At 35.9% G+C, this 19733-nt stretch overlaps 3 protein-coding genes and 1 long non-coding RNA gene across 10 annotated transcripts; 3 read left to right on the top strand and 1 right to left on the bottom strand.

Moving 5' to 3' along the window:
• The first annotated feature begins 474 nt into the window (after window positions 1-474).
• Window positions 475-7052, top strand: LOC104782093 (increased DNA methylation 1). Of its 6 annotated transcripts, none has more exons than XR_015597555.1 (21): window positions 475-738; window positions 869-1791; window positions 1871-1948; window positions 2057-2261; window positions 2360-2519; window positions 2685-2759; window positions 2970-3050; window positions 3147-3236; window positions 3328-3409; window positions 3495-3554; window positions 3624-3676; window positions 3756-3922; window positions 4251-4470; window positions 4800-4857; window positions 4954-5018; window positions 5133-5378; window positions 5908-5972; window positions 6076-6132; window positions 6226-6319; window positions 6432-6572; window positions 6667-7052. XR_015597555.1 is itself a non-coding variant. In XM_010506917.3 (21 exons), exons 2-21 carry the CDS (start codon window positions 913-915, stop codon window positions 6841-6843), a joined length of 3045 nt encoding a protein of 1014 aa, XP_010505219.1. In that variant the 5' UTR covers window positions 475-738; window positions 869-912; the 3' UTR covers window positions 6844-7052. The 6 variants fall into 6 exon arrangements, 4 of the variants coding, with proteins under 4 accessions (XP_010505219.1, XP_087367735.1, XP_087367736.1 ...); XM_010506917.3 differs by having other exon boundaries at window positions 4954-5010; XM_087511609.1 differs by having other exon boundaries at window positions 2360-2523; window positions 4954-5010.
• A 2553-nt stretch (window positions 7053-9605) lies between these two features.
• On the top strand, window positions 9606-11496 carry LOC104782092 (putative pectinesterase 15). Its single transcript, XM_010506916.3, has 5 exons — window positions 9606-10003; window positions 10154-10325; window positions 10421-10627; window positions 10701-10954; window positions 11057-11496. Exons 1-5 carry the CDS (start codon window positions 9654-9656, stop codon window positions 11265-11267), a joined length of 1194 nt encoding a protein of 397 aa, XP_010505218.1. The 5' UTR covers window positions 9606-9653; the 3' UTR covers window positions 11268-11496.
• A 476-nt stretch (window positions 11497-11972) lies between these two features.
• Window positions 11973-14091, bottom strand: LOC147946257 (uncharacterized). Its single transcript, XM_087509551.1, has 4 exons — window positions 13822-14091; window positions 13205-13756; window positions 12824-13139; window positions 11973-12214 (listed from the first exon to the last, which is right to left on the bottom strand). The coding sequence occupies exons 1-4, from the start codon at window positions 14089-14091 to the stop codon at window positions 11973-11975; spliced, it is 1380 nt and encodes a 459-aa protein (XP_087365677.1).
• A 2641-nt stretch (window positions 14092-16732) lies between these two features.
• On the top strand, window positions 16733-18889 carry LOC104782089 (uncharacterized). Of its 2 annotated transcripts, XR_766976.3 has the most exons (5): window positions 16735-16945; window positions 17053-17205; window positions 17521-17692; window positions 18366-18438; window positions 18522-18889. It is a non-coding gene; the product is annotated as an uncharacterized LOC104782089 (long non-coding RNA). The 2 variants fall into 2 exon arrangements; XR_766975.3 differs by lacking the exon at window positions 17053-17205 and having other exon boundaries at window positions 16733-16945.
• The last annotated feature ends 844 nt before the right edge of the window (window positions 18890-19733 follow it).

The following is a 19733-nucleotide window of genomic DNA, read 5'->3' as shown; positions in this document are numbered from 1 at the left end:
TCCTTTGTATGGACTTTTCATGTAGATTTTTTTAAAAATAAAAACTTTGAAATTAGGTGTTAGCTCCATATTATATCAAAATACTTGGTGTTAAATGAGGTGTATTAGCTTATATTGTTTTTGTATTGATTGATATTATCTACCTATTCTCGCATGTAGATGAAATTACTATATGAAAAGGTATGATGTTTTCTCACATTAGTTTTTTTTAGCTTTAGATTTTATAATTTGTTTTTCGGGTGATACAATAATCTACAATATAATTCGTCCGTTAATAAACGAATGATCAAAATGGAGGTACGAAACTGTAAATATACAAACGCAAATCATAAACGCTGTTATTGTGAAGAAAGAGAACAAAACGAGAAAAAAAAAACGCAAATTTTCGCGTTTGCAACATTTGGGCCTTAAGCCCTATTACTACTATAAATTAAAGAAATGCCCTTAAAAAGGTTTATATTTACGAAATCTGCCACTGCCTTGTAGACTGTAATTTACTGCATTTTCTCTCTCTCACTTTCTCTATCTCTTGTTCGTTCTTCTCCTCCCAACGGCTGCAAAATCCTAACAGCCAACCTCTCAAAGGATTTGGGTTTCATCTTCTTCTTCGTACAGATCCATTTACAAAACCTCGCCTGAACCCTAATTTCACTGAGTTTCGATCGGATGTTAACTTCTAAATCCTGAAATCTCCCTCGATTCGTCTCGTAATCGAACTGGGTTTTAAGACTCTTCAAGGTTCGTTTCGTTTTTGTTTTTTTCTTTCTCTGTGCCAAATTCGAAAAGCTTCCCTTTTATTGAATATTACGATTAGATTTCTGAATCTAATCGTCACTAGTTCATACTTCTCCTTTTTTTTTCTGTGTAGATTTCATTGGGGGAGTATAGTGTTGTAGAGCAGATTCGTTTGCAATGAAGGAAGATTCTATAGGCGGCGGTGTCAGTTCGGTTTGGCAGTCTCCGGTTAAGCGGATGGCCGTAGACGGTGGTTCATGTGGGGAAGCTGGTGATAGGAGTAGGACTAGCTGTAAGAGAATTAAAACGACTCAGGTCAATGGTTTTATTGTTTACACTAGAACTAGGAAGACTAAATTCACCAAGCTCCACGAAGAAGATGAAACTCCTGGGTTGTTGTTGGAAAATGGAATGTCGAATCATCATCATCTCGAGGAGTCGAAACCAGCAAGTGGTGGAGATACAAATGGCTCAGTTGATATTTGTCACAGCAACTCGATATCTGAAACTAACGTTAGTGGGAGCTCTTGTATTAAGAATACGTTTGTTGGAAGCCCCGCTGGGAAAATTGCTGTGGAAGAGAGGTTACTTACTGGCAGCTTGGCTAAAAGTTCGGTAGTTGAGACTGACAGTAGCTCATTAGTCGATGTTGTAATTGATGACATCAATTTTGTAGAACTGTTGCAAGAAGAGATTCCTGTTGAGATTATGTCAGAAGGAAGCCTAGATTTTGAGATTAAGGGACTACGAACTAAAGTCAGAACCATGGGAAAATCTTATAGTGTTTCCAAGGAGAAAAGGCATGGATCTTTTAAGCGTACAGCACAGATCTATAAATCACTTCTACGAGTGAAGAAGGTAAACAGAATGGTGCCTGAGGATGTAGAGGTTCTTGCGGAACCAGAGTTTGACCATGAGGGTTTAGATGAACAGAGTCATTCTGGCCGTACGGCGGACAAGTCCATTTTAATCCGCAGGAGGCCAGAAACTGTGAGGGATCTTTTTGAGACTGGTATACTCGATGGTCTACCGGTGGTTTACATGGGTACTGTTAAGGTTGGGCTATTCTTTTCTGTATGCTTTTATGACCATTTCTTTCTAGCTTAATCTAAAAAATGATTTCTTTATGTGCCAGTCTCAAGCCTTTGGTCTCCGTGGCATTATTAAAGATGGTGGAATTTTGTGCTCATGTTCCTCATGTGATTGGGCTAATGTAAGAATCTGTTTCCACCCTGCAACTTAGAATGCAGGTTGACTTTGATGATCTCTACTTATTCTATCAGACGTACTCTGATATATAGATAATTCCCATTTTTTGTAGGTTATTTCAACTTCCAAATTTGAGATTCATGCTTCTAAACAATACAGACGAGCATCACAATACATTTGCTTTGAGAATGGTAAGAGCCTGCTAGATGTTCTGAAGATTGGTAGGAACACTCCTCTACATGCACTTGAAGCAACAATTCTTGACGCTGTTAATAGTGCTTCTAAAGAAAAATGTTTTACCTGTAAAAGATGCAAAGGTGGGTCTGTTTTCTTATTCCTCCCTAGCTTGTTTTTAATATGTATCGATTTCCTAGATTTGCGGTTAAATTTGAACTTCAATGCCTGTGCTTTCTAGGTGTCTTCCCTTTATCCTCTCTTGGCCATAGAGGGTTTCTGTGTATGTCATGCTTGGAGGTAGAAACTTCTCAGGGCAGCCCTGCTACTACAAGGACTTTAAAAATTGCTCATGCATGCTTAACATCTCCGGTTAAGAGTAGATTGAAGATAACAAGAAAGTTGGTAACCTTTATTCTATGTACTCGTTGTCATAAAGTTGGTAACAAGAAAGTCTCTTCTTCTATTTAGATTTACATCTTCTGTGTAGCGAAAAAATATTTTCTTTGGGCATCATGCATGAGTATAAATATTCAATTCTGTGCCGTCTTGTTTTACCTTTTCAGGCCATCAGAATCGACGTCACAATCTCCAGTATTTATGTCACCACTTGGAAATAGCACTCGAAAGATAACAAAAAAGTTGGTACCTTTTTGTTGCTTTTTTTGTTTTCCTGCTGTTGTGTATTGTGCATCTTCATCTACCATGTAATTGCGAAAACACACTTTTCCAAACCATAAGATAAGACGTATTTATAATTTTCGTTGTCGCTGTGGCATGTTATGTTTAGTGCATGTCCTTACTTTCTTGGATTTGGTTATCAAATTATAAATCATCACCTTGCTTCTCAGGGCATTACGTCAAGCTTTGGTTGGGAAGGCTTATCTCAGTGCTTCGACAAATATATCTTCACAAAATAAATTTAAGAAGATGTTGGTATCTTTACTTCATGATGATGTTAGCCACATCAACACTGCTGATAAAGAGTCTTAGTTTTGATGCATCTGGTTTCGTTGTATTTCTTGAAGGTGGACCCAAGATTCTGTGACTTCCGAGGATTTTACAAGCGTGTCCTTTTCTGTTTCTTCAAAAAAGAGGAGTTATAGATTAACAAAAAAGTTGGTATCATTTGTTTATAGCAACCATAATTTCATTTATTCTGGCTGGTTACTGTCTATTAACTTTTTACTTAAATCCTTTTTCATACAGAGATCACGGATTGCATAAATTAGTGTTTGAGAGAGGGGGATTACCAGATGGAACTGAACTAGGATACTATGCCCGTGGAAAGGTTACTTACCTTATCGATTGTGTCGTTATATTGTTATATCCCTCTTCATGTCCTTTTCTTTTAAGACATTTATCACTGTGGGCAGAAATTGGTTGGAGGCTACAAAATGGGCGCTGGAATATTCTGTTACTGTTGCAAGTCTGAGGTATTTGGATATTATACGAACAACATTATGCCTTATCAGTTAGTTCTTAATTTGGTATTTTGTGAGCAGGTGAGCCCCTCCCTGTTCGAAGCTCATGCAGGCTGGGCATCTCGTAGAAAACCGTGCGAACTTGCTCCCTTGTCTCTTGTATATTGGTTTTGTTGCATTCCCTTAATGTCTGATTATTCTCTGTTGTTGCAGTTATTTTTATATATATACATCTAACGGTGTATCTCTTCACGAATGGGCAACTACTTTCTCACAAGGTCGGAAATATTCTGCTAATGAAAATGATAACTTGTGTGTTATTTGTGCTGATGGTGGAAATCTATTGCTTTGCGATAGCTGCCCAAGAGCGTTCCACATAGGTAAAGCTATACTTAATCATTTTTGCATCATCGTTTCATTTTCTTTCTCTATCTCTTGAATACTTTTGCTTCTACTTCGATACTTACACTTGTTGGTAAAATATTACATGCATGATTAATTAATTTGTATGATTAAAACCCTGAACTAGAAATAGATATGTATATATTAACAAGCAGGATCATTTCGAGAACCTTTCCCATATTTGTCACTTTGCTGCATTTCTGATCACGTCTCTTAAACAAGAGGGTCTGCTGCATTCTTATGTTCTCAATAACTCTCCTGAAGTTTCAGTCACTTTTGCTCAACATATCTTTCTGGTCTATGTAGAATGCGTTTCCCTTCCAAGTATACCTCGTGGTAACTGGCATTGCAAATACTGCGAGAAAAAATCCAAGAGCGAAATTGCTGGAGACTATATTGGTAATTCTTCTGCAGTTGGGCAACTAGAAGGAGTTGATCCTGTTGACCCTGTTGATCAGTTAGCTGGACGATGCATTCGCGTCGTCAAGAACCTGGAAGCTGAAATAAATGGGTGTGTCTTATGCAGGTAATTATTCTGATTGAGTCGAAATTCTTCCTCTTTATGTGTTGTATACCTAAAAATTGTTTGACAACTCTGTCCTGAAAGGTTCATGGGTCTCACCTGTACTGAGACAATCAGGTCTATCCTAAATCACTTGTTTCAGAAGACTGCTAGGCTTCTTATAATAATTACCTGTTCTAGTGGACCATTAGGTCTTTGTTATAGTGTTTTAAAAGCACCGGTTTTGATGTGATAACTGCGTTTTGTATCTATGTCTGGCCAATGGTAGATTAGATAAAACTAAATAAGTATTTATTTTCACAATCTTAGCTAATAAAATATTTTTTTTCCAGTGGTTCTGATTTTTGTAGATCAGGATTTGGGCCCCGGACAATCATAATATGTGATCAGGTACTTTCTCAATCGAAATGAGATCTTGAATTAGATTATTCTGTAAATTTCATATCAAATTAGTTACCACTTTTACTCTCTCTTTTTTTGCAACAGTGCGAAAAGGAGTACCACATTGGATGTTTGAGTAGTCAGAATATTGTGGATTTAAAGGTGACCACGTATAGCTTCAACCCCAGCTTACAATCTTCTGCGTTTGTTCCCAGATTCGATCATTATATTTAGATTGTCTGCCCTGATTTCAGCTTACACAGGGTAATATGATATTCTGACAGGAATTACCTAAAGGAAATTGGTTTTGCTCCATGGACTGTACGAGGATCAACTCCACATTACAAAAGTTACTCCTTGGTGGGGACGAGAAGCTTTCAGATTCTTCTTTGGGAATAATACGGACAAAACAAGGGAGTACTAATGTAGGTTCCATCAATGATCTTGACATCAGATGGAGGCTGATCAGCGGCAGAGTTACTTCTCCAGAGAGCCGAATGTTACTGTCTCAGGCATTGGCTATTTTTCATGTAAGTGCCTCTACTGTTCGAAAGTTTAGAATTAGAACTCTGTGATGGCCACTTTTTGTTTCGATTAGATAATTAGTAGTTAAAAGTTAAAGGACGAATTGGTTTAGGTCATGGCTGATTCTCTTTCCATTTAATCTTGGCCGGAAAGTTATGGGGCAGGGTAACTCGCAAAGGCTGTGCATACTACACAGTACCCAAGGAAGGCTGCATAGGTTTACCCGTAGTGTATAGTAAATTAAAATTTGAATCTTGTATATATATGAACTAAATTATCATCTTGATTTAATTAGTATGTACATATATATCTATTTCTGTGCCTACAAGTTGAACCAAAGTAAGGCATTACCATGAATAAAAAGTACCCTCTTCTGGAGAATTTGTATAGTATCGAAATACAGAAACTTATTGCGCAAGATTTATATCCCTCCGCATTTTTAATTGAAGCATATGAAGATTTGGCCACTCTAACCGATAGGAATTTGCTAAACTCTACCATCGTGTCCTAAGTTTGTGCGTGTCTTTCTTACAGGATTGCTTTGATCCTATAGTTGATCCAATTTCTGGACGCAATCTTATTCCGAGAATGGTTTATGGGTGAGGACTTTTCCATCTATGCCTGCTTCAAGTAGCTTGACTTTGATCCTTATAACACTTTCAAATACTATCGATAACAATCACAAGTGCATGTTTTGTTTAGGAAGACTATGCAAGGACAAGACTACGGGGGAATCTGCTGTGCTGTTTTGACTGTTAAGTAAGATCTTTTCCCTGTCGCTACCTAACAATAAGCCATATTGATACTGCGGTTAGGCATTGATTTCGTTTTTTCTGCTGCTAATTTACACAGTGCGACTGTTGTTACTGCTGGACTACTACGAGTATTTGGCCGAGAGGTTGCAGAACTTCCATTAGTTGCAACACGCATGTGCAGCCGAGAGAAGGTAATGTCTTCATTGCTCTTTAAAAACTATATCTAGAAGCGAAAGGCTGTTTCCTGATAGACTTCAGAGGTTCCTTCCTTAACCGAGTGTCATGGGGTTTTGTACAAAACAGGGCTACTTTCAATTGCTCTTTTCCTACATTGAGAAGCTACTCTCATTCCTTAATGTTGAAAGCATCGTGGTTCCAGCAGCTGAAGAGGCAGAGTCCTTATGGATGAACAAATTTGGGTTCAGAAAACTTGTACCTGAACAGGTAAATCGATAGTTTTGACACGCTTGTGAATTGTGTAGTTTTTGAAATTTATTCTAAGAGAATCTCATAACAATTAAACCCTTCATTGCTACAGCTCAGCAAGTACATAAAGACGTGCTACCAAATGGTGAGGTTCAAAGGAGCATCCATGCTGCAGAAACCGGTGCAGTCGCACCAAGTCGTTGACGATAAGATCGAAACCGGTGTATCTTTAGAAGAAAATTTTGAATTGAAACAACCCAATGAGTTGTATGTTCATCCTTTGTGTTGAGGTAAATCAAGTCATGTATTTGGTTAAAGATGGATTAAAGAGTGAAGGGTTTAGGAAGTTTTAAATGAGTTCTTACAACAGAAACTTGTGTAAATTTTGTAGATGCGGAGCTCTGTTTTTTTTTTTTTTTTTGTTACATATTAGGTTCACATTTCTTACAAAGAAGAATGTTTTTGTTTGGATATATCATGATCGTTACTTTCTTTACAGATTATGCTCTTGTGATATCATATTTATTCAAATATCTACCAAAATTATAATTATGAAAGCAAATTTATAGTGGGATCCTGTCCTCACTGTTGAAAAAGAGTGTTTACTCTAGAGGGAGATACTTTAAATAAATGTAAAAACAAATTCCAAGATTTTGTAGGCTTAGAGAGTTCTCACAGTTTAAAATGATAAAAATATATATTTCTTAAGAAAAAGGGTTAAAATTCTAACCTCTCACAATTAGAATTACATATATGTCTTTTCATAATTAGTTCAAATTTTATTTTATTAAGATAAATCATATCCACAACAGTTTAAAAATTTAATGAAATAATTTATATTTTATTGTTTTTATATTTGTTTAATAAATAATAAAAGAAAATTATGTATCTAACAAAGCTCTATTATGCATGACTTAGTACTTTTGCATATTTTAAATATGCTTTAAGCAAATGTTAAGCATTTTTTGTGCAATTTCTTACAACGAATAATGTTTGTATTTGGATAATATCAAGATCGTTACTTTCTATTCAAATTATGCTCTTAGTGATATCATTTTTATTCAAATATCTACCAAAATTATTATTATGAAACAAATTTATTCAAATGTCTACATACATGTTAAAGTGTTCATCCAAGGCTTAATCGATTTTATTTTTGGCAATTGGCTATCATTGTATTAGGAATGTACGTATGATCAGATCGATAGCAACAGAGACCACCTATTAGCAGATCAATTACAGCTCAGGGAAGAGAATCAGAAGATCAGCGAACAGGCTTCTCTTTTGTTAACTGTAAGATCGATGGAAGTGGAAAGGTGTGGCTCGGTCGGGCATGGAGAGCCTACGCTACTGTTGTGTTCTCTAAGACTTCCATGTCCAAAGTCATCTCTCGTGACGGATGGAATGACTGGGGAAATCAAACCAGAAGCATGTCCATTCACCAACATATCTTACATTGATGGAGATCAGTGGCTGAATGGAACTAAACCAGCCGAGCTTAACTATGAAGAACTTGAAAACAAAGACGATATTATCAGTTCTTACTGAAAGTATGTAAGGATCCTAATGCATATATGCATAGACCAGTTTCTGTTGCTAATTTACGCATGAAGGATCAGTTGATTCCACAGAAATGTTGTTCTTAGATTAAAATTAAGACAGGAAGGATCAGTTGCTTGTTTGGAAATGATATTAAGCAGGGCATCTAATTATATTCCACATCTTGGTTTTATCTTGGTTCGTAGTCATTTCTAACGTACGTTAATTAGATCAGGACCGTTCCACATCCACATATATCTTTGTATTTCTACAACGAATGGTCAATGAGGGAATCATATGCATCAGTGCATGACTTTGATCCTTATAACACTTTCAAATGCTATCAATAACAATCACAAGTGCATGTTTTATTTAGGAAGACAATGGGGGCATTGATTTGGCTGTTTCTGTTGCTAATTTATACAGTGCGACAACCCAATGAGTTGTATGTTCATCCTCTGTGCTGAGGTAAAGCAAGTCATGTATGTATTTTGGTTAAAGAGTGAAGGGCTTAGGATTTTAAGGAGGTCTTACAATAGACTTGTGTAAATATTTTGTGTAGTTGCAAGCTCTTTCTTGTTACATTTTAGCTCTTTTGTTCCCAAATATCTTTTATTTAAACTGTTTATGTTTGGATTATATCAAATTTTGCTCTTATGATATCATTTTTGATCAAAATTCCACCAAAACTATTATAAAAACAAATTCCACCAACAACGAAAACACTAACAATTTTATGAATCAAAAACTATAAAAATATAGTAAGTTGCTTTCGTAATGGTTTTATTAAGCATCATTAGCCACCATCTTGGCGTGTACCCCCAACTCGCTTGGCTGTCGGATGAGTTAAAAATTATTTCTTATGATCCCAACAACTACTCCTTTAGAATCATTTAATTTCCAACAATGTATACCCATTTCTAGAGAAAACTTACAAAACTTGTAGACCGCTACATGAATTTTATAGTATATTTTTGGCTAGATTTCATTATAATTTTAAGTTTTACCATTTTAGATAGATAGCCTTGTTACCTACTATTTTCGTACTATTAAACAATATATATATATGTCTCTAACTGATTGAAAATGCCTCTGAAAAAACTTATATTATCACCATCTTTATTTTATCATTGTTAACATTTTCTTCTAATAGTTTGACGATTTCAGAATAGATGAAGATTTATGCAACATTTAATTTCCATATTTCATCTACGTCAAACTTTAAAGATTTGGTTTTCCTTAAAAATATGTAGTTAATTAGTAGTATGAAAGTAATAAAATAAATCCTTTAACAAAAAAGATGAAAAGATATAAAATTGTAATTCAGAAATGCCATTGGATGTTTGATATTAAAAAAGAAATGTTGAATCACCAAACGTATCTGATTTACAAAGAAAAAAGTATCACAATGTCTTCGAAGCCCATATCCTTCACTTTACTCCCACGCCACTCTTCCTCACACATCTCCACACATCTCTATATAAATACCAAACAACATTTTGCTCCCTTTTTACCTTTAATTAGTTGAGTAGAGACACAATAAACCCGGTTCTCTTAACCATGCCCATTAAACCGGTTTTAACCACCCTAATAGCCTTCTTCATTCTTGCTCTCTACGCAATCCCATTGCCTTCCTCTCTATCTTCTATTGCTACAACTATCATAACCAATTCCCAACTCGGAGCATTAACAATACATTCAACATTCTTTGGATACAGACACCACCATGAGCCAATAAAACGTTGTGAGAAATGGACTTCAAGGCTTACACACCAATACAAGACTTCTCTTGTGTTGATTGTTGATTTGCATGGGTGTGGTAACTTCAGCAATGTTCAAAGTGCCATTGATGCTGTCCCTGATTTAAGCCCTTCCAAGACTCTCATCATCGTCAATTCGGGTTCTTATAGGTCTTATCTTCAACTCCAACCTCTTTTCTTTTTCTCTTTTCTCTATTGATCAATAATTCTTCCATATATATTAATTTAGTGACATATATTCTTGTGTATTATGATATATATTTAGTAACGTTTGAGTTAACGTTCGATTTAAGCAAGCAGGGAAAAAGTTACGGTTAATGAAAACAAGACAAATATTGTTCTTCAAGGAAGAGGATATCAAAACACATCCATCGAATGGAACGACACAGCAAAATCCGCAGGAAGCACTGCTGATAGCTTCTCCTTTGTAGTGTTTGCAGCTAACTTCACAGCTTACAACATCAGTTTTAAGGTAAGAAGGACATCGAGATCACAACAACAAAACCTAACTATCTAACATATTTGGCGATATGAGTTCTCATGTGTGTATGTTTTAAATGGAGGAAGAATATTGCGCCAGAACCAGATCCTGGTGAAGCTGATGGACAAGCGGTAGCTCTAAGGATTGAAGGGGACCAAGCTGCCTTTTATGGGTGTGGTTTCTACGGGGCTCAAGACACGCTTCTAGATGATAGTGGAAGGCACTTCTTCAAAGATTGCTTCATTCAAGGCTCCATAGATTTCATATTTGGAAATGGAAGATCACTTTACCAGGTTACAATTAAAAATAACACATTCATGACATTTCAAAACGTGACTATAATACTCTAAAACCGCATGCAAGCAGGATTGTAAGATTAATTCAATAGCAAAGGGGAATGCATCTGCTGGAGTTACCGGATCAATCACGGCTCAGGGAAGACAATCAAAAGATGAAGAATCAGGATTCTCTTTTGTGAATTGTAAGATAGATGGAATTGGGGAAGTGTTGCTTGGACGAGCTTGGGGAGCCTACGCTACCGTTGTGTTCTCAAATACTTACATGTCTGGAATCATCACTCCAGAAGGATGGAATGACTGGGGCGACCCAGCCAAACAAAAGTACAAAGAGAGGGTTTTGTCTTTTACATACACACACGTTTCAAACTATATACTCTATACAAAAAGAATATTAATTGTATCTTCTATGGATTTATTTTTCAGGACAGTGACTTTTGGTGAGCATAAGTGCTATGGACCGGGAGCAAATTACAAAGAGAGGGTTTCGTTTGGGAAACAACTCACAGAGTCTGAAGCATCTTCTTTCATAGATCTTTCTTTTATAAATGGTGATCAATGGCTTAATGATCACACCAACAAACTCTCTGACCTTACATCTAAGGACATTAGAGACGATCTTATTGGGTTTTACTAACGTTTATAAAAGATGCATAGGGTAAAAAAACCATTAAGATATAGAGCTAGATACATATATAGTCTGATAGTCACATTGAGATCTGAGTTGTGATGAGATCATATATTTATGTAACTTGAGGTCGAGGTGTTCAACTAGATATCATTCAAGCATAACATCTTCAGACAAATCCATCAAATGTGTTGAATTAGCTCACGTTTTTAAATAAAATTTTTAAGTGATTTGTGTATTTAATAAGAATAGAGGCAATCTGGTAACTGATTAGCTGTAAGTATCCAGATGCAAATTAACTTCATCGATTGAAAAGGAAATTATAGTCATGAACATCACAAACAAATGGTGAAACGTGTTAGAATAAAGAATATGCTATATATTAATCTAACAAATACATAGATTCATAAGAGGCTTTCACCCACCTTAAGAAAACCAAACAAAGGCAAACCCAAAAATTAAAAACAACCACAAATGAAGAGCCCTGACGTGTTTATATGACCAATATCAATTTGATATATAAAAAGGTAGCGCGGTAGATTAATATTTATTTTCAATTTTTTGTCACACTTTCCAGAACTAAAATAACGAACAAAATTATTTTATACTCTAAAAGTTAAAAACAAATATATATTCGAAGAGACATGCACACTTTTCACAAAGAAATGTCACTGATACATATAGATATATAGTTTTTCTTATTAGAAGAATAAACTAAAAACGAGATAACATGGGCAATGGAGACGGCGCTGCTCCTTTTCGCAGCGGTGGAGGCTGAGGTACACCTTCTCGAAGAGGCGGGCACCTTTTGATGCATTCTTTCGTAAGGTAGCCAGCGAAGCAAATCCAAGGAGCTTCGACACAGCACAAATCCTCCAATCTATATGGCCTTCCAACAAATCGCGTAAAAAATCTTTCTATTCCCTTTGGATGCTCATAATCATAATCTTCTTGACCTGCAAATATTATGCACACCAAACAATACTTTCATTATTAGCTCATAAAATCAAACGTAACCATGTAGCTAGTAATTATTATAAACCATCACACCAAAAAAAAAAGTAACTATTATTAACCATGTAACAGCAACAGATTGAATTCGTATGGACTAATCCTAATGTGTACACTTAGAAGTTAGAAGGCTTAACAGAAACGAAACAAAACAAAACATACAGTTCAAAAGAACACACAACGCAAAACCTTGCATATCTATTATTAATTTTGGTTTGTGGGAAAATAAAAATAAAACAAAAAAAAAAAGCTTGAACAAATTGTAATATTGGTGAAGGCCAAAGAGAGAGACAATTACGAGAACTATAACCAAACTCTTGGAAAAACCCATCTTTTTTTTTTTCCGACTCAATGATTCCATTAATTAAACCAAACTGAGTTTGTCACTTACAAGGGAACGAGGAAAATCAAATACAGGCACAAAAACAAAAGAAAAGTTTAAGAAGCTGCTTTATCTGCTTCAAAGACCGTCTGTAACCAAAAAAGATAGCCATGGGCTACATACGATTGTGATCGTTCATCCCTAGTGACACTCTTTGCTATAAGGGAGGCACCTAGGTTTGCATTCCAAACTTCCAATCTTGCTTGCCAGGCGGGTAGATGATTTAGCGCCTGTACCAGAACCTGTGATTGCAATTTGAAATTTGGCCAAGCGATTAGTCTGAGGATGGCACCTACCAACTCCTTTTGATCTATCGTAAAAATGACTTTAGGAATGTGTAAACTCGTCATACTCTCGATAGCCCGAAGGAGACCTTGTAACTCTGCCTCTCCTTTTGAAGAGATCAAACCAAAAGATCTTCTGCTATGAAGAAGGACCGATCCTTCTGAGTTTCTTAAGACCCATGCCGCACCACTGAGTCTTTTCCTCTATCCCAAGAAACAGCCACATTACATTTCAACCAAGGTTTATCAGGCGATTTCCATGCCCGCACCTGCACATGCTGTTCCTTTTGGATTCTACCTTCTTCTAAACTATCCAGCTCTTGGGCTAGAAACCATTCTTCCGTGTCTTCTCTTATCTTTTTTACCATATCTGGGACCAGAAAGACATTACCTTCGAACACCAAGTTGTTTCGATTTTTCCAGAGTAACCATAAGATCCAGGGGAGGGATCGTCTTGTCTGCAATGGCACCATGGCGTTTTTGGTAAGGTTGAGCACTAAATGGAAGTTTTGATAGATAGAATTTTGATCATATCTTTCCTCCGGCAGCGGGAAACCTGAAAGAGCCCAAATCTGACGAGCTCGAGTGCAAGCGAACAACAAATGGTTAATTGATTCACCCTCCAGTCCACAAGTTTGACAACGAACGTCTATGCGCATACCCCTTGATCTTAGTTTTTCTGCTACCGGAATAGCACCCGAGACTGCCTTCCATAAGAATATTTTGATCTTCGAGGGAGCAAACAGCTTCCAAATCAAGTCTTTGATTCCATTAAGTGAGGGCAGCATGGTGGCAAAGTTGATTTGGTCTTCTTTAAAAACCTGACATGCCAACCATTACCCTGATCTTACACTATATACTCCCCACTCTTATTTTGCTTCCAAACCTTGAAGTCTGTCGAGGAGAGGATAAGTTTAATAGCTCGGATCAATTCCATATCTCGTGGAAAGAAGTGTTCCTCTAAGATTAATGGGTTCCAAGTTCTCGCAATAGGATCGATAAGATCACTGACTTTTAATTCCAGGTCCACCAGGATATTCTTCATGAAAGGAGCTCTCATTCTTCCATCTTTCAGCCATAAAGTGGTCCAAACCTTCAAGGAGCTGCTATTTCCTATTTTTTGCTGGAAACCCTTTTTCCAGTAACAGTCTTCCATGAATGATGCTTCGCCATGCAAAGGAGGGTATGTTGGCAATAACCGCCGAGAGGAAGTCACCGTCAGGGTAATACATGCTTTTGATGAAACGACTGAAAAGGGAGTCAGGGTATTGGATTAATCTCCAAGCTTGCTTTGCGAGAAGAGCTTGGTTGAATAGTTCAATGTCTTTGAAACCTAGACCCCCTTGCTCTTTTGATAGGCATAAGCGTTCCCGGGCTATCTAGTGAATCTTCCTTTGATTTTCAACTGAGCTCCACCAGAAGGAAGACATTGCACTAGAAAGAGAGTCACACGTAGCTTTGGGTAATTTAAAACACGACATTGCAAATACAGGCATGGCCATAGCAACTGTCTTCAACAGAATCTCTTTCCCTCCCTGAGAGAGTGATCTGGTAAACCAACCCGACAACCTATTCTTGAGTTTGTCATTGATGTATGCTAGCATCTCCTTTTTTGATCCACTGAAGCATTCTGGGAGACCCAGGTAGGTACCTGCTCCTCCTTCGTTTGAGATACCCAAAGCATTTTTGACTAGAGTTTTGATGTTGGTGTCTACTTTGGAGCCAAAAGTAATAGAAGATTTGTCCAAATTTATCACCTGACCTGTTGCTTCACCGTAGACCTTAAGGATATCTTTAATAACTCCACATTGGTCTTCATCAGCTTTGCAAACAAATAGCGTATCATCTGCAAATAATAGATGATGAATCGATGGGCCATCTTCTGAGAAACTCATGCCACTAAGAATGCCACGATTTTCTGCCTGGTTCAAGAGGTGAGTGAGACCTTCTGTACACAGTACAAAGAGAAACGGAGAAAGGGGATCTCCTTGTCTAAGACCACGTTGAGGCTTCACCCATCCGTGAGGTTGACCATTGATTAAGACTGTGTAAGTAACTGTGGTTACGCACTTCATTACAAGATCCACCCAAGCAGGTTTGAAGCCCAGAGCTAATAGAAGATGTTGTAGATAGCTCCATTCCACCCTGTCAAAAGCTTTTGACATGTCCGTTTTAATGGCCAGAAGTGGCTGCAGTCTTGAAACGATAATTTTGGAGATGACTTTGTACATGACTGAACAGAGGCTTACAGGTCTCAAATCAGACATGAGGACCGAATTCAACTTCTTCGGGATTAGGCTAAGCTGAGTAAAGTTCCACTCTTCTTGGAAAAAAGCCTTCTCAACAAATTCTAACACTTCCAAGGTCAGTTGAGAACCAACAATGTCCCAGTATTTTTGAAAAAACAGCCCTGTCATTCCGTCAGCTACTGGAGCACTTGAAGGATCGATAGAGAACACCGCCAATCGAATTTCCTCTTTTGTGACCTTTGTCAATAGATGATCATTCATTGCCATCATTCTTAGCTTTTTTTTTTCCAACTCAAATCAATATTCTTATATGACTTACGCGACAATTAGACTTGTATGTTTACAGTACATAGAATAATATATAGGAGAGAATCCATCCCATAATTTTACTTTCCAAAGAAAATGATGACTTTTACCTTTTCTCATTCATTTCCTTTATTTCCTTTGGTCAATATATATTTTTCTTTCCCTTTTTTTGGGTATTTTGTAAACCTATTTTCTTTTGGTCAATATATTAAAAATCATCATTTATTATCTTCTAATATGTGCGGTTTAATTGGTTTTAAAAATTTATATGGACAGAACAATTTTACTAAGATATGATTTTAGTGTTTTAGTTTTTTTATTACATTGATGAAAAAAAATCCCTTGTATAATAAAACGGAAGTACACAACTTTTTTTTGTAGACTATATAATTTTTATAAATTGGTTACAAAATAGGTTATACATTAAATATAAGTTGGTTACAAAAAAACGTTATAGATTAATTGGTCAATCCATGGGCTATATGAGTACACTTAAGAATATCCCAAAGAATCTTCTTAAAGAGAATATTCCAATGATTTATACAATTTCCTAAATAAAATCTTTAGTATTCTATGTACTGTTACAAAATATATACTGTTAGGCATAAAAATATATTTTTAGACGTAAAAATGAATAAAATCTTGGCAATTTATCACACTTAATCGTGATTTCCGATATCTTATGTGCAACTGAAAATAAAATCTTACCTAAGCACGGGTCATATTAAAAAACTTTCACCAAACATGTTCAAAAATTAAAATAAAAACAAACAATAAACATAACCATTTCTCATACATAAAATTACAAAATTAACAATATAAAACTACAAAATATATACTTTTTCAAGTCATTATATTTAGCATATGATTTTATTGCATAATGTTTTATCCAAAAAACTTTTTAAAATAATCATATAAATTATATTTTATTCTAAAATTATAATATAAATAAAAGGAATTTCAACGCGTGCTCTAGCATGGATCCTAATCTAGTTTCTAATTTATTTAAGAAAACAATCCATCCTATTTGTTTTTTTTTGTTTGTAGATACATATTGTAATGTTTATTTACGAATATTTACCTAGAAATAAGAAAAAAAGAATTTATTTTAAACTACTGTAAAAAAAATGTTGATTTGGTATCTTATATTTTTTTTTTAAGTAAACCAAATTTAGATTTATCATGGCACATCTGTAATGATGAAGACTTTCATATTGGGCCTAGAGGATATGACTGAGGCCCATATATTCACAATTTTTAGCCGGCGACAGCATTTTCCCCGACGGCGGCGACACACGAACCCTCGGTCAAACCACGAACCGCCGTTGCTTCTTCCTCGAAGCTCCATTTCTGATAGCAATCTCTGTACACTCCGGCGACGATTTCTTTCGCCGAAACCCGAATGCCTTTTGACTCCGACGAGAATCTTTGCATCTTCCCGTTGACTTCTCTCAGGTAATCTTAAAAATCATATCTTTACTTCATGATGATATCAGCCAAACTAACTCTGATGATGAAGATTCTTATTTTGGTGCATCTGGTTTGCTTATAAATTCTTGAAGGTTGACCCAACAGTCTTGTGACCCTTAAGGACTTGTGTCCCTTTCTGTTTCTTCAGAAAAGAGACGCTGTCCTGTTAGTATCATGTAGATGTTGCAACCTTAATTTCGTCTATGTAGAATGTACTCCCCTGCCAAGTATGTGTAAGCCTCCTGGTAAGCTGAAACAAATGGGTGTGTTATGCAGGCAGTTAACCATTCTGACTGACTGAGACTAAATTCCTCCTCTTAATGTGTTGTATGCTTAAAATTGTTTCATAACTCTGTCCTGAAAGGTTCATATCACCTGTATTGAGACAATCAGGTGTATCATAAATTACTTGTTTCGGAAAACCGTTAGGTCCCTTTTTTGCATTTACTGTTTTGATGAACCATCAGGTCTATGTTAAAGTGTCTTTCAATCACAGGTTTTGATGTGGTAGCTGCGTTTTGTATTGATGTCTGTCCAATTGGTATATGATTTTCTGACAGGAATCACCTAAAGGAAATTGGTTTTGCTCCATTGGACTGTATGAGGATCAACTCCACATTACAAAAGTTATGTCTTGGTTTAGATAGATGAAGCAAGAGAGAACTGATGTAGATTCCATCAATGATCTTGACATCAGATGGTGATTGATCAGTGGCAAAGCCAAATGTTCTTGTAAGTGCCTGCCTCTGCATTTTTGAAATTTAGAATTAGAACTTTGTTATAGCAGTTTTTTAGTTTTGATTTGATAATACAGAATAGGCCAAGGAAGGTTGCATAGGTCTACATTATCCTAAAGTATAGTAACTTAGAACTTGAATCACGTATATGAAGCAAATTGTGATCTTGATTTGGTTAGTATGTAGAGATACCTCCATTTCTATGCCTACAATACAAGCTGAACCGAAGTAAGGCAAAACCATGAATAACCAGTCCCCTCTTCTGGGAAATTTGTATAATTTCGCTATTCAGAAGCTTTATATCCCTCTGCATTTTTAATGGAACCATATGACAAACATTTTCTCTCCATAAGTTTTGGTTAATCATTTGGAATTTACTCAACTCTGCCATCGTACCCTAAGTTTGTGTGTGTCTTTCTTACAGGATTCCTGTGCTTTTAAGTATTTATTGGCTATTTTCTGCTGCTGAATTATACAGTGCAACTGTTGTTTGCTTGATTACTATTGAGTCTTTTGCCAATAGGTTTCAGAACTTCCATTAGTTGCAACATGCATGTTTGCTTAACCGAGTTTCATGGGGTTTTATACAAAAGAGGGATACTTTCAATAGTTCTTTTCCTGCATTGAGAAGCTACTCTCATTGAATGTTGCAAGCATTATAATTACAGGCTTCCAGCAGCTGACGAGGCAGGTCTCTTATGGATGAACAACTTTGGGTTAGAAAAGCTCGCACGTTAATAGGTACAACGATGGATTTGACACGTTTGTGAATTATGTAGTTTCTGAAATTCGTTCCATGAAAATTAAACCCTTCATTGCTACAGCTCAGCAAGTACATAAAGACGTGCTACCAAATGGTGAGGTTCAAAGGAGCATCCATGCTGCAGAAACCGGTGCACTCGCACCAAGTCGTTGACAATAAGATAAAATTTTGATTTGAAACAACCCAATGAGTTGTATGTTCATCCTTTGTGTTGAGGTAAAGCAAGTCATGTATTTGGTTAAAGATGGATTAAAGAGTGAAGGGGTTAGGAGGCTTTTAATGAGTTTTTACAACAGAGACGAGTAAATTTTGTAGATGCGGAGCTCTTTTTTTTTTGTTGTTACGTATTAGGTTCACATTTCTTACAAAGAATGAAGAATGTTTTTGTTTGGATTATTTATTATACAAAACAAACCACAATGCTCCAAATTATGTTTGAGAGGCAATTTTTGGATTAGCATACGTAAATGGTAATGAAGTAATGGAGTAATTCACTTCACTTACCTTCCATCTCTCTCGTTTCTCACCTAAACTTCTTCTCTCTCCTTCTCTATGTGTTTCATCAATTCTAAACTCCTGATTATGATAATAATCATTACCATAATCATTTCTCTTATCGCTACATCTATGTGTGCAATTACACCTATCTCTCGCTCTGCACTAGTTTTTGTTGTGTACTTGAAGGGATCGGGTAACTTCAGCAATGTCCAGGGAGCTGTCAACGTTGTCCCTGATTCAAGCAATTACAAGACCCTCATCATTGTCAAGGTATTCTATACAAACTAATAGTCTATGTTCTTCTTGTTATCTCTCTTGTAGTAATGTAGGTTTCATGCAAAAAGTATACTTATTAGCTAATTGGAAATTTGAGATCATTAGCTTCAAAGTATGATTCTTTGTTTTTGTATTCTTATTTTGAATATAGTTATTAGCTCATTGGAAATTTTGATTTAGTTATCTCATCTTATTACATAGAGCAAAAAATTAGTCCTTTTTTGCATATTTTAAATATGTTTTAAGCAAATGTTAAGCAATTGTTGTGCAAATTTTAGTTATTTAACACTTATACGTACACAAATATATTATAATAAATTTTAGTTATTTAATGAATGTATATATATATAGAGATATATATGTACATATATATGTAGTAGACATATCATATATATCTACATTCATTTATATGTCATATGTCAAATGCGTACACAAATATAATATAGTAGATAATGCAACATAACTTACTTAGTCATGAATCATAAGAATATGTGTGGCT

This window comes from Camelina sativa, chromosome 4 (genome assembly GCF_030686135.1).
Source record: "Camelina sativa cultivar CO46 ecotype springtype chromosome 4, ASM3068613v1".
Classification (NCBI taxonomy): domain Eukaryota; kingdom Viridiplantae; phylum Streptophyta; class Magnoliopsida; order Brassicales; family Brassicaceae; genus Camelina; species Camelina sativa.
Note: the sequence above shows the minus strand (reverse complement) of the source record. Positions and strands in the feature narration are given on the sequence as shown.